Source organism: Eucyclogobius newberryi, unplaced genomic scaffold, assembly GCF_026437365.1.
Source record: "Eucyclogobius newberryi isolate DKJ021-1_F unplaced genomic scaffold, fEucNew1.0.hap1 SCAF_18, whole genome shotgun sequence".
Lineage (NCBI taxonomy): Eukaryota > Metazoa > Chordata > Actinopteri > Gobiiformes > Gobiidae > Eucyclogobius > Eucyclogobius newberryi.
In genome coordinates this window covers 9,364,972-9,379,510 of record NW_027315812.1, presented here as the reverse complement: position 1 = coordinate 9,379,510, position 14,539 = coordinate 9,364,972, and the positions used below count along the sequence as shown (strand labels likewise).

Below are 14,539 nucleotides of genomic sequence, written 5' to 3'. Positions count from 1 at the left end.
CAGGAGGGATGGTTTTCCACCCAGAGACAGCAGAGGGCGACACACTTTACAATCGTATACAGGAAGTGGGCAGATGTACGGAAGGATTTGTTGACGGATATTATGCATCATCAGCCTTTAAACATGCTCTTGAATACTAGATTATTATACCAAAAAATAAAACATTCGTATCTGCTATTTCCCATGATACGGAGTTTTTGACATTTAATTTAACTCAAAAAAGGATTATTATATTATATTAATATTATCATCTAGTTCACTCAAATACTAAATAAGAAATCCAACATTTTATCCTGGCTCTATACATTTTTCAGATGTATATGTTCCAAATATGTGACACTATTGTTCTAGATGAAAACATCAACAGACTTCATTAAAAATGTGTCATGTATATTTTTTAACATCTCTATAAGAATACTACAGTAAAAGCTACTACGACAATAGAGCTTTTCTCCCATTGACTTTGCAGTGTCTCACATTCATTGCTTTACAGACAACGGCGCCACCTGCTGTCTAAAAGTGTCCAAAAGTGTATAAAAGTGTGTCCAAAAGTGTCTAATAGTGTCTAATAGTGTCTAATAGTGTCTAATAGTGTCCTAAAGTGTGTCCAAAAGTGTCCAATAGTGTCTAATAGTGTCTAATAGTGTCCAAAAGTGTGTCCAAAAGTGTCCAATAATGTCTAATAGTGTCTAAAAGTGTGTCCAAAAGTGTCCAATAGTGTCCAATAGTGTCTAATAGTGTCTAACAGTGTGTCCAAAGGTATTGAATAAGTCTAAAAATGTCCAAAAGTGTCTAAACATGTCCGAAAAGAGTCTGAAAGTGTCCAAAAGTGTCTAAACGAGTCCAAAGTGTCTAAAAGTGTCTGAAAACATGGAGCGAGTGCGCTTTACTGTCCCGTACCTGCCAGAACCATATGATCTGCTTGCTGTTCCTGGTGTAGTGTCGATACACAGTGTTCCTCTGCCAGTCCTGAAGATCCACCTCCTGCATCCCGCACAGCATCACCTACAAACGGGGGAAACACCCACAACGCGCTCACAATCGGACACCTCCAACACGAGCGGCAGACCGAACGTCGCACAAACTCACCTCCAGCTCTTTCTCGTCAAAATACTGAAGCCACTGCAGAGGGACCACTTCATTAAAGCCGTCTAAAAAGGCTTTAGTTTGACCTTCGACCCCTCGAGAGAACCGCCACTCGGCCATCAAGCTGCGGGAGACGGAACAAACAAACGTATATTAAGTCTTCAGTGTGATGTCTTTCTGTTCAACTCATGTCAGTCGAGTCCCCGAGTGTCGGTGCGGTTTGTGTCAGCCAAAAGTACAGTACGCTCAGAAAGTATCCATGTACTGTGTCCACGGCAGGAGTTTGGAGGCGCTGTATACGTAGTCCTGAAGTCAGCTGGGATGTCAAAAACTGTCTGCAGCACTTTGTTTATCTCAGCCCATTATTTAAAGTGTCTAATTTTGACTTTATGTGGTGTATTTGTACCTGTTGTACATATGAATTACAGTTTTACACCAATCGAGCAGGTATTTGTGGAGAAAACGTTGAAAAATCTGTGGAAAATGACAGGAAGTGACATCACACTAGGGACGTTCATTCAAATTTATGCAGAATTTACAGAAAAGAAACAGCTTTTTTGACTCGCTATGCATTAATTCAACAAAATAAAGTCACTCTCATATATTTTCATTTGTCAAATAAAATTAATTGTGTTTCTTTACGCGATAATTCTGGTCTAAAAGCTCTTAAGTTTGACCCGTTTTCCCGCTCTGTCGCTGCGTTTCTTTACCCGATGTACTCTTCCTTGTTCTCCTCGGTGACCAGGATGTTCACCCCGTCCGCTTTGAGGTCGTGGGACGTGATTTTGCCCAGAATCTCCATGTCCACCGAGAAGTACATCTCCAGCCCGCACTCCTCGATGTTGTTGTCCCTGGACAGACGTGCCACACAAACACAATCACCAGAAGCTTCCACAAACCCATTTTTATTGCATCGCAGATTTGAAAGACGTCACGGACATAAACCCGTAATAAAAATGTGCGGCGTACGAAGGCCAAACGATGGCTCTTCCTGTCATCAAAATCACTCTAAAATGAAATACGTTTACAGCGTTTCCCACCACAGATAAGTCAAATCTGATGGTTGAGTGAACGTGTTGGTTTGTTTGTGTTTTCTCGACTTTGGTCTCTATTACAGACGAATGTTTCCAATTATCTGTTATTTCCCTTATTTCGAAAAGCCCATTGAGATACAGATGTATTTTCTTTTAGCCAATAGCAATGATTATTTATTGATAAATGGATAAACATCGAGTTGCAACTAGATTTTCTTTAGTAGTTGCCTGTTCAAAACGATTATTTCTAATGTACTTTGAGCCTTTTAATCACATTATCGACCTAACAAAGGGAGAAATATAGTGACTGAAAGACTCTAGATAGAGAATATTTACATGAAAATTGTGTTATTTCTGAAAATGATCAATGTTTTATTATTTTTTTTGGTGTTTGGATTGAATAACGCCTCGGTATTTGTTATAAAACTTTTTTTTATAGGTGTTTTAGAGTCTGTATTGTCCAGAATTTTCTGCCGTGGCCGTTGTTACTGATATTTCCTGATACAGATACTTCAAAACCCTTAGCAAGGCCCACAAATGTATGTTAAGATACAGTAAAATAAACTTTAAAAAGCTCTTTTACCTGATCCAGATGAGGGAGTTGTAGAATTCGGGGTCGATGGACTCCAGGTCTTTGAGGATGAGTTTTTTATTGAGCATTCGTTTGTAAAAAGGCAACGAGAACCCAGTGTCGATGAACTTCCCATGGAAAAGTGCCTGAAGACAAGAGGGAAGGAAAATAACTACCCATGGATCTAAAACATTGCTTTATTTCCCTTCGAATGGCTCTGTATCCAGAGTCCTCACAGCGGCTTCTGTTTCACGTCCCAGAATCAACAGTGAACTGGGCAGAGCAGAGTTTCCCTTCCTCGGGCTTGGAACAATATTCTAAAATCCTCGCAGCTGCAACTGATTCCCCCGAATTCATTCAGCTCTCAGCTTGAAAAGAGTTTGATTGAAATGCGCAGATGTTTTTCTTGACATGGATATTTTACACGTTTGACATTTTACAAATTAAATTTTTCTGGTTGTGTTTTACGGTTTAGTGTCGGCCAAACGTCTCCCTCGAAAAGAGAGTTTATCTAGAGAAACGTTTCTTGTAAAAATAAAAGTTACATAATTTAAATAAATCACAAAATACGTGCGTTCAGTAGTGATGCCACAATCAAGCGCTACGATTATCAGAAACATTATTATCATATTTTCCGGACTATAAGTCGCTTTTTTCATAGTTTTGGCCGGGATGCGACTTATACTTATATACTTATACTCCGGAGCGACTTATATGTGATATTATTTGTTATTTTCACACTTGCAACTGCATTTCATACTCCAGTGCGACTTATATATGTTTTTTTCTTCTCTATTATGCATCTTTTGGCTGGTGCGACTTATACTCGGGTGCGACTTATACTCGGGTGCGACTTATACTCGGGTGCGACTTATACTCGGGGTGCGACTTATACTCGGGGTGCGACTTGTACTCGGGGTGCGACTTATACTCCAGAAAATACGGTAACAAGTATATTACGCCAAACAGTGAAATCCTAGTTGGCCCTGTGACAAGTTGGCCACTGTCCAGGGTGTACCCCGCCTAAGGCCCGAAGTCACTGGGATAGGCTCCAGTCACCCGCGCCCCCGAAAGGGAACAAGCGGTAGAAAATGGATGGATGGAGTGAAATCCTTCATTTACTGTCATTCCGCATTATAAAGTAAAGTTAATGTGACATAACCAGAACTTTATATTCAAATCACGGTAACTTTTTTGTAGCCGTCTGAATTGAAATGACTTTTGCATCTAAAATTACCCTGTTTATATTTTATTTAGTTCTTGCAATCATATTATGACCCCGAATAATCACAATTGTTGATTAACTGACTCATCTGGACACTAAAGCTTTGTTACCGTAAGTCTATAAGAAGAAAAAAACATCTTTTTTGTTTTTAAGTTGCGCTTGAGTATGAAATGCGGTTGAAAGTGTGAAAATAACAAATAATAATCACATATAAGTCGCTCCGGAGTACAAGTATAAGTATAAATATAAGTATAAGTCGCACCCGGGCAAAAACTATGAAAAAAGGTGCAACTTATAGTCCGGAAAATACGGGTAGTCTGTTTGTAAAAGCTTTTAAAGTCATAATTCTTACTTCCTGTGGGGCTTTTCATCTTTATTTAGTGGCATAAATGATTTTCCATAGCTGTAAAACCACTGTAGTTATAATATGTATGCGTGTGTGTGTTGAGCCCTTGCCATGGCGATGAAGCGTCCTATGAAGCAGAAGTAGGAGAGGTGGTCCGGGTTGATGGCCGAGGCGGGGTTGATCTGCAGACAGTAGTTACTCTTCCCGGCGTATTCGAACAGACAGTACATTGGGTTGAGCACCTCGTGGGACAGCAAGAAGAACCACTCCCTGCAAATACACAGCTCCGGCATTAGGATTTATACAGACACACTTATTTATCACAACTGCAATTAGATTTGTGATTTATTTATCCTTATAAAGTCAGATTCTGTTTAGAGAAGGGCTGCAGCTAATGGTTATTTTAGTAGTCGACGAGTCAAATGATTATTTCTCTTGTACATTGAGACTTTAATTACATTATCAACCAAATATAGTTCAAAACACGGCAACTGAAGGCTTCTAGATGAGATAATTTACAATTAACGTGTATTAATGAGGTAAATCAGGAATAGTTTTGACATTTTGATGTAATATTACCTCTGTCTTGTTATAAAACTGTATTTCTTATGTGTTTTTGAGTCAGTTTAGTCCAGAAAATCATTACAATTACCAAAATAGCATTAGTTATTGTCGATTAATTAGGACTAAAGTTCGGGATAAGACTGAAATATGAGCTTCAACATGATTCCTTCACACAAGTAATCGTTGTTAAGGACATATGCAGAGCCAAGACAACAAAAAAGTGAATTGTAAGAATACTATAGTGTAAATAAATGTAGTTACAATCATATTTACACAACGTTTTTAAAAAGTAAATAGCAATTCCACAGTTTTGAGCTGATCTCTTGACATTTCAGACGTCTAAATGTTTAAGATTTTTCTGAACATCGTGTATTTTGCAGCACATTAAAGGTGGAATGGACGATTTTTTTCAGAATTTTTTTTATCATATTTCCTCGTGGTGTGGATAAATCATTTGTCCTGCCACGTATCAATCATAAAACGCACCTATCGCTCAACTGCAGCTGCGTCAGGTTCGTCCCCACGTTTCCGCGTGCCTAAGCGCATGGATCTATCATAATATAGTTCCCTCAGTGTACGGGGCAAAATGAAGACGGAGAAAGACAGTTCGAGCTGACGCAGAAGTGGACTGAAATCTACGGGAGACGAGCGATGCGATGCCATCCGTTGCGCTAATAAACAAACGCACGTGTGTGTTGTATCAGTCCGCACGGGGGAGTGCGCATGTGCACTTCCACCCGAGTTCTCAAATCGCCGAACAATCGTCCATTGCGCCTTTAATAATCGTTCTGAGTCAAAGTGCGACACATTGAGCAGAGCGTTAGATTAAAGTACTTTCGGAGATCCAGAGCGGTCAAACTTCTGAATCTCGTTCTTCCGTCGAGTGGAAAACGGCGTTAAAGAAAGACGGACACGGGCGTAAATGAATAAATGCAGTTTCTGACCGAGCGAGGCCTCCGTAGTCGAGCCCTTCTTCTCCTCGGAATATCACGTAGAGTCGCCTCCTCAGGTCGTACGGCTTCAGGGCCATGATCTAAACACAACACATCAGATTGTCCCACGGCTTCTACAATGTTACACACTTAAAGCTACATGACGGCACTTTTCCGCTCAAACCTTTCCATCCACATCTTTTTAACTTCATTCTAACGGGATTATTTGTGCTTTGTATTGTGATTTTAATGTATTTTTTACAGTTTTGTAAAGCAATTTGAATTACATTTTGTATGAATTGTGCAATACAGATGAAATGTGATGGATTTGTGCACAACTTGGAATAAATCTGAGACAATATCGAGAAGGAAACGAACAAAATATGCAACATTATTGATATAACGAACGATATGCAAAATGTGAATAAAAAGTATAGTTTATGGTAAAAGAAATGCTACAAGAACCTGTAAAAACCAAACAAAATTAAAAAAGCATGTTGTTCTAAAGGGGATATTTCTGCACTTTTGTGATTCATTTTACAGACAGTTCACATTTGTCTGACGATTAAACCTCAACGATTAAATTTAAAGACATGTTTTAACACATTTTTGTTGGACTGATTTACTATCGGCTGAATTTTGTAATCGGGATACTCCAAAAAATGGTCAAGATATTAGTTTTTGTCAGTATCGCCCACGACGCCTGGTGATGACTTAAAAATAAAAGGCGAAAAACATACACATATGCATAATAACGAGCACTAAAATCTGTTCCAACACTGCAAAAATTACATAAAATATGAGGAAACCAACACCAGTTTTCATGGTTCAAACGTAAAGAAATCAGTAAATCAACGTGACGCACTTGTTGGAATGAGTCCTCGAATAACGTCTGCCTGGAGACGGTGATCTTGACGTGGCTGGGGAGAGCGTTGGACTGAGGAGGAGAACAGAAAACAGAAAATTAAGATTCATTTATCATTTTCTGCGGGACACGGGGGGATAAATCTGCAGGCGAGTGAGAGAACGGGCCGGGAATTTAAGAGGCAAATAATAAATAACTCAAGTAAGACGCCTTCAGGGAAAAGGTGGCGTAAAATTCATGCATTTCCCACTCAGAAAAAAAGAAAATTAAAAACGTCTTGAACTCTGACATTACTCTTTTAAAAACATCCAAGTTATTATGCTATTGGCCTGACATGGAAGCAAGCCAATAATACAATAATATAGCAAAATTACTTATTTCTGTTATTACATTATGGACTGATTACATTTAAATTATCATGTAATTTGCTGTCATTACATTACCAGTTGCTACAGCCCATGCAATACTGTTTTAGACCACCAGGAGTGTCTGAACCACACTCAGAAACTGAACACTACTGTACACGTGGGTTCGATGCTGTTCTTTTAACGTAGTATATTTGACCCGACCGTTTGTGTGAAGTAATCCGTGGTAAAATCTGAAGAAAGGAGCTCGTTTAAGGTAAGGAAAAGTGTGACTTTGAAGACAAACCTGGCACAAGTATCTGAAATGAGCGAGTTTCCACCTGAAGCTGCGCTCGTAGGCGATCTGAGGGCCTTTGGTGCTGCAAGGAAGTAAAGCAGAAAGTGAAAATCAGATGTTTGAGCAGTAAAAACAGGCAGCTGCAAAAACAAGCCCAGGTTCAGCTAAGAATTGGAAAATAATGTAATTCGACAATTCATGGAGGAGCCAGCGACCAAAAATAGTATTACTCGCAGTGAATTGATTATAATTACTGTGCAGAGTAGTTTATATGTTTTTGTTGTCGTCTTGACTTAGTACCGTATTTTCCGGACAATAAGTTCGCACCATTTTCATAGTTTTGGCTGGGGTGCGACTTATACTCCAGAGTGACTTATATGTGATATTATTTGTTATTTTCACTCTGGCAACCGCATATCACGTGTTGATTATTTTCACATGACAACCACAAGAGGGCGCTCTAGGCTCTAAGCGACGCAGAAGAAGAATCTGCACTTCCTCTTCCTCTGGAGTTTGTGGAGTTGTTTAGAAGTGACACAGAGGAAGAAGAATTCAGTGGATTTAGTGATTTGGGGTAAAACTGATGCTTTGGTAAACTTGTTAGCATGTTCTTTATGCTATAGTTATCTGAAGAACTGTTCATATGTTACGTTAACATACCAGACACTTACCACAGTTCTGTCTGTGCCTCATGTAGCTGAAGGTGTTAGCGTTAGCATACGTACACCTATTCACCATTTTCTCTAATCTGTTATTATGTTAAACTGCATTTCAAGAGGAAATGTCTGTTCTTGGTCTTGGATTTTATCAAATGAATTCAACCAAAAAAATCCAATTTAAATGTGTTTTTTCTTCTCTATTATGCAGTGTTTGGCTGGAGCAATTTATACTCCGGAGTGACTTATAATCTGGAAAATACTATACCATTTTATGTATATTTCAGATGATTCTTCCATTCTCTTTTACTTTTCGCACACTCCTTTACGTAACCTCTAAACTCTGCACAAATATATCCACTGCGGCTCGACTCCCACAGCGTTTAACTCATGACAAACGACGGTGTAAATCGATCTTACACAGAGGACTTCCCCGTGCGAGGGTCACTGAATGTCGTGGTCCGCGTGTTGTGGTCCACGAAGTATCGCACGCCTTCCCGAGTGTAGCGGATCTCCCAGCCCTCCGGCAGCGGGTCCTCGTTCTGTAGCCTGGGAAACGGAACAAATGCACCATAAAACATCTGTAGAATCTGGATCCAGTCGCTTCAAATCATCGACTCGGCCATCGAGGGAACGCGCTTGGAAAATATCACAATAAACCATCGTATTTAAACTGCTCTTTGCCACTAAAACACTCACCGTGAAGCAGGACAATCTTAGTAACGGATAGGGATGTCTAATTTTATGATCATTTTGAGACAAAATGTCACAATTTAACAATTATTCACAATTATTAGTCACAACTTGGCTTATACATAATTTTCCCTCGTTCAAATCACAATTCTAGCTTTATATAATGATAAGACACATAATAACCACATAATATGTAGGTTAGCGTAAAAAGCCACATTTAAAAGCGTTTTACGTTCACGTTTACTTTTTTAGAGCACAGATTCAACTGAAACACATTATTCTCTCGTCATAAATTATTTTTTAGCTTTGCATGGTTATAATGTGACCTAAACAATCCCCATTATTGATTAACTGAATAATCTGGACTGACAGATGACAACAACTGAATGTTTTGCTGGACGAATGATAAGATGAGCTTCATTTGTCCCAGGATGGGGAAATTCCAGTAAATGAGTGATTACACAGACCACTGAAAAATACAAGTTAATCTAGGGTAAGCCAACGCCGGCACGCAGTTGTAACGTTACACGACTTGACGACAGAAACGTTCGGGACGAGTCTGGCGATGATTTGTGGACTAAACAAAACCTCCAGAACCCTTGAAACGCAAAACTGGGAGTCTTTGAGGCCCACAGGGAGAGGACTCACGACAGGGTCCATCAAACGCACTGGAATGAAGCTGACCAGGCACGTTTTTGATGAGGAAACAATCTTATATCACCAAAAGGTCAAACTAATCATCTCGCATTGTTGTGCGTCCTTTAAACAACAGATACATTTTAAATCAAGTGGCAAATCGCCCAGAACAGACTGAAACAACAACCGTAGGAACGTGTCCAGCAGTTATCGCCCGTTCATGTTATTGTATCTATATAAAGTTACAACTTAATGACATATCTTAAGCTCTCAAAGGGGAGGTTTTCAACACAGCCGGGATGTACTCACAGTTATGTTACTGCAAGACGGATTGCTCATGTTTTAGCCATTATTTTTGATTTATATGCAATTCAGAACACATTATAAACCTCATTTAGTTCTCACAAAATCAATTTTAATGCCGATGGTGAGAGCATTACTTCATGTACTGCGCGGCGACTTCTTTCCCATGTATTTTGTTACGAGTAAAATTGATTTGGAGAGAGACGCTTGGGATTTGTGTGAAAGAATGGAAACTTTTTAATTGCACTCTTACAATGGGACTGAAGCAAAACTGAAACCAGACTGAACCGGGAGTAGAGCTACAGCGTTGTTCTTCTAATTGGATTGATTGGTTTTGTTTTTGGATATGCAGATGATTATAATTTGATATCGCGATGAGTGAGGGCAAAGTCGCCAGCACGATCCGAACCACATGAGGGTAAACTCAAAAAAGAGTTTGTGAGACATTTACAGCAGGTTTTTCATCCAAAACACATAATTTTTGTGCTGTTTTGACTTAATTTGAATCATTATAATCAATCCAAACTGCTTAAAAATCCCATATTATGCTATTTTACCCATTCCGTAGTCTACCCTAAGGGCGTGTTACAGGTGCAGAGTGCGTCCTGGAGGAGGGGCTGCGGCACTCACCAGGCTGACTCATCCTGGTGAGTAGGCCCTGTCCGTCTGCTCATCCGAGGGGAAGGATAGAGACTGTTCTCTAGCTAAAGACTGCAGGAATCACTCAAAAAAATACTTTGGGCACATGTACGAGGCACCGATAGCACTGTAAGAATGTTAAAAGCTCTGAAAAGTCCATTTTGCATGATCTGGGACCTTTAAGCTTTGTTGTAAATGGCCCACAGTCACTTTCATCCCCATCTTAGACCTAATCTTGTGTTTTGTTTCTTGTTGTATGTTTTGTGACTGCGCAGCACTATGGAAACTGTCCTGTTTATAAAGTGCTGTACAAACAAAGTAAGTATATTTGCTCTTTGTGCAATAGTCATAACTTTGGCTTTAGAGTTTGATCTAGAGATACTGTCAACCAATATTTGCGTAGCGTCATCAGCCTTAATTCAACCCCTTTGGTCGACCTGTTCCCTTTATAACATAAAGCTTAATTTAAACACTTCAGCGCAAAGAGGGCAGTGCACATAATGTGACGGCGAATACGGGGCTCTCGTGTAGGTTTGCAGTAAAACAGGGCCGTGGTTCAGTTTGTAGTGAATTAAAATAGCATAATCTGAGGAAAATAATCAAAATCGGCCCTAAAAATATCACCAGAACTTATCGGACATCGGTTTCTCTGGATTCTAAACGACGAGCATCGGCTGTGGTACGTGGATTCTTCTGCAGTTACATTCATTTCTGCATTTAGAGTCAATTTAATCCACAGTTCTGTCTTCTGGGTCATTTGGGTTATTCCTCGTTTGGAACTAGTACAACAAGTCTGATTTGAGACCCAGTTCAGCTCTAATTTAGACCTAGAATAGACCCATTTAGATCCGGTGGTACTCTGAAGGCCACATAAGAGGAAGATCCACTGCCCTCATCTAATCTAGATTCCCCTCTCCCACACTCGCCGCTCACCCTTGGGTTCGAGGGTCTTCCCACTGCGTCGTCTTGGTGTTGTGGTTGACAAAATACACTCTGTCATTGGAGTCCACGCGTCTCTCTGAGGAAAGACGAATGTAACACGATCATTCAAAGCGTCTTCTGCTCATAAAAAAAAACGACTAACTTCATGTCATTTCAAACCGTCTAACAGGAACCATTCATTTCCATTCAGTAAATAATTATAAGCGAGTGAATAATATTGAATTAAAGGTGGTTAAAATGGACTCACCCCATCCCGGAGGTAGAGGGCCCAGGGGGTCGTTCTCTGCGGACATCATGGACGCCTGAAAGTACGAGACACAAATGTAAACAACAACAAAACTAAATTACAAAAACACATTAATACTACAAATAAATGTCAAACGTTTCCTAAATCCATACTTAAAGCAGAACTAAGTAACATTTTCACCTTGTTAAACATCTTTGTAAGTCCCTGTGATGGTTAGATATGTATTATAAAAGGTGTTTGAAGTGTCCATCGTCGCCCCCTGCTGTCTCTGGGCGGAATCAATAGACCCGAGGACGACTCTCCTGAGAAACCCTCGCTCTTTTTTATATTTGACAATGTGACATTTTTTTGTACATGTTTATAGTGTCTTATTAGGATAAAGAAAGAAAGAAAAAAGTACCAATCTGACTATTTTCACAAGGGATCTGCAGGGGGCTCTATCGCCAGGGTTACTCAGTTCTGATTTAAGCTAGTATCAAGGGTCATTTGACCTTTCCTGAGCTAATTTAAAATGATCTTAACTCAGCTTGAGAGATTTGTGATAAGAATACAGTGATACATTGGTGGTAATGTTTTTTTTTTTTTGCCTTAATTTATTCCATTTTGCCCACAATCTGATAAAAATCGACAAAGCTCGTGGAAATGTTGAATAAAATGAAAAGAAAGCAGCCCACTTAAATTCAGTCAAATCAAACTTTCTGGAAATAATCAAGGTCATTTGGAATTACAAACACAGAAATGAATAAAATGACCTTCAAATTTCAAAATAAAATGGTAAGACTTTAATATGGATTCCTCTTGGACATTTTTTACTTCATTACAAGTCCCTAAAACTCATTTTGGTGAAATTAGCTCCAGCTTTGAGAAAGGCACTGTCAAAACCCAACACATGCTCAAAGTAAATCTGGGTGGGATTTGCAGAGCTTGTTCCCACTTTTAATAAATGTAAATCAGAGTCTCAGAGTTCAGGAACAGCTTCAGTTTGATTTGAGGTTCATTTTAGTCGGGCGTTTTAGGGGAAAATAGGTCGGAATGATAAGCTAATACAATGCTAATGCCTTTGACACCAACAGATGAATAAATAATTGATCAAACATTGCATTAAAACCCCATGTTCATTCATCTTCGGCTCAGTTAAATAGTTACCAAACTCTGCCAGTCAATTCGTTTTATAAAAGAACAAACGTCATTGTTGTTTTTTTTTTATGTGATTTATTAGTACTTTGTGTGACCGCTTAATCCAGTCACGTTTGAGTTGTTTTCCGAGTTGCGCTGAAACGTTGTGGTCACACTCGAGCTCTTTTACGAGTCCACGTCTCGTAAAAACGTCTTTTACAAGGTGTGCGGGCTCCGAGCAAGCGTAAAATCTGTACATCTAATAACTTCTTAACTGGACGATGTGGCCCAGCACGTCATATGTATATAAAGTGTCAGACAAGAGCTTTAAAACTTTTGTTTGGGGGCAAATTTTTCCAAAAACGCCGGAAAAAATGAGCCCCGTTTAAAGCTGAAGCTGTTCCTGAACTTCTGGAGCCTTTGTGAAGCTGAGAAAACGCTGTAGGGTTAGATTCTGATCATAGTTTACTCTAATTATTAGTAGAAACAAGCTCTGCTCAGAGGAAATCAGATTTAAATCCTGCCTAGATTTTCTTTGTTAAATATATAAATGAGTAAAGCTGGTTTCTGGGGGAAATCGGTTGATTGACAGTAAAATGAGCTTCTGTTGCGTTTTGACTGTTCTCTTTTAAAAGCTGAAGGTAAACTCACTAACAATGAGATTTAGGGACTTAATAAAGCAAAAACTTCCAGGCAGAATCCATATAAAAGTCCTTTTCATTTTTCATCTTATTCTAGGGTAATGTTTTACTTGTGGGTTTGGAGTATAAACTGAGCCTGATGCTTCCCAGAATGATTGATTTGACTGGAAATAAGTGAGTTACAGCTTTATTTTCACAACAGCTTGAGAGTTCCTGTAATGAATAATGATCGCTAACATTTATAAAAGCTTATAAAACAAACTACTGCTATTATCATGCTATAGTTTATTATAGTGTGGAGGCGGGATATGTGTAATCTCAAAATTACTGATTAAGAGATAAGCAAAATTTTAATACGTAGCATGTTATCTATAATTAAAACTATTACAAATGACCTTGAATACAAAAGTGTAATCTTTCAAACAAGAGTATAAAGTTATCATTTCTGCATGTTTCTTTTTAGAGCACATTCACGTTTTGAACCTCAGCCAAGACAACTACATTTACATGATCAATCTGGTTTTTAAATTGTTTAGTTTAGAAGTTTCGGATCATAACATTTCTACGGGAAAAAACGGCATAAAGAGACGAAGAAGTGGAGAGAGCGGGCTGAAGATTTGAGACTGAATCGTGAATTGAATCGTTGTAAAATACACCATTTCCTAGTATTTTGCTGTATGAATAACTCCCGGGTGATTGTGGTTTGTGAGTGCAGTCTGGGTAAGATACATGTCAGACTGTTTTGTTTCACGCCACCTTCCTGTCGCTTCCTCCCGACACCTCCTCCCGACACCTCCTCCCGACACCTCCTCCCGACACCTCCTCCCGACACCACCTCCCGACACCACCTCCCGACACCACCTCCCGACACCTCCTCCCGACACCTCCTCCCGACACCTCCTCCCGACACCACCTCCCGACACCTCCTCCCGACACCTCCTCCCGACACCACCTCCCGACACCACCTCCCGACACCACCTCCCGACACCTCCTCCCGACACCTCCTCCCGACACCTCCTCCCGACACCTCCTCCCGACACCTCCTCCCGACACCACCTCCCGACACCACCTCCCGACACCACCTCCCGACACCACCTCCCGACACCTCCTCCCGACACCTCCTCCCGACACCACCTCCCGACACCACCTCCCGACACCACCTCCCGACACCACCTCCCGACACCTCCTCCCGACACCTCCTCCCGACACCTCCTCCCGACACCTCCTCCCGACACCTCCTCCCGACACCACCTCCCGACACCACCTCCCGACACCTCCTCCCGACACCACCTCCCGACACCACCTCCCGACACCACCTCCCGACACCACCTCCCGACACCTCCTCCCGACACCTCCTCCCGACACCTCCTCCCGACACCTCCTCCCGACACCTCCTCCCGA

The 14,539-nt window shown here is 40.4% G+C and overlaps 1 protein-coding gene across 1 annotated transcript in view; it reads right to left on the bottom strand.

Annotated features, from left to right (window-relative positions):
- The window catches only part of LOC140364381 (NEDD4-like E3 ubiquitin-protein ligase WWP1), a 55,559-nt gene that overhangs the window by 6,362 nt on the left and 34,658 nt on the right, over positions 1-14,539 (bottom strand). Inside the window, exons 12-22 of the mRNA XM_072450487.1 lie at positions 11,382-11,436; positions 11,126-11,210; positions 8,342-8,470; positions 7,275-7,347; positions 6,624-6,695; positions 5,771-5,859; positions 4,373-4,532; positions 2,704-2,837; positions 1,797-1,937; positions 1,090-1,210; positions 901-1,005 (exon numbers count right to left, since the gene is read on the bottom strand). Of these exons, the coding sequence (XP_072306588.1) occupies positions 901-1,005; positions 1,090-1,210; positions 1,797-1,937; positions 2,704-2,837; positions 4,373-4,532; positions 5,771-5,859; positions 6,624-6,695; positions 7,275-7,347; positions 8,342-8,470; positions 11,126-11,210; positions 11,382-11,436 (1,164 nt within the window). The remainder of the gene's footprint in view (positions 1-900; positions 1,006-1,089; positions 1,211-1,796; positions 1,938-2,703; positions 2,838-4,372; positions 4,533-5,770; positions 5,860-6,623; positions 6,696-7,274; positions 7,348-8,341; positions 8,471-11,125; positions 11,211-11,381; positions 11,437-14,539) is intronic.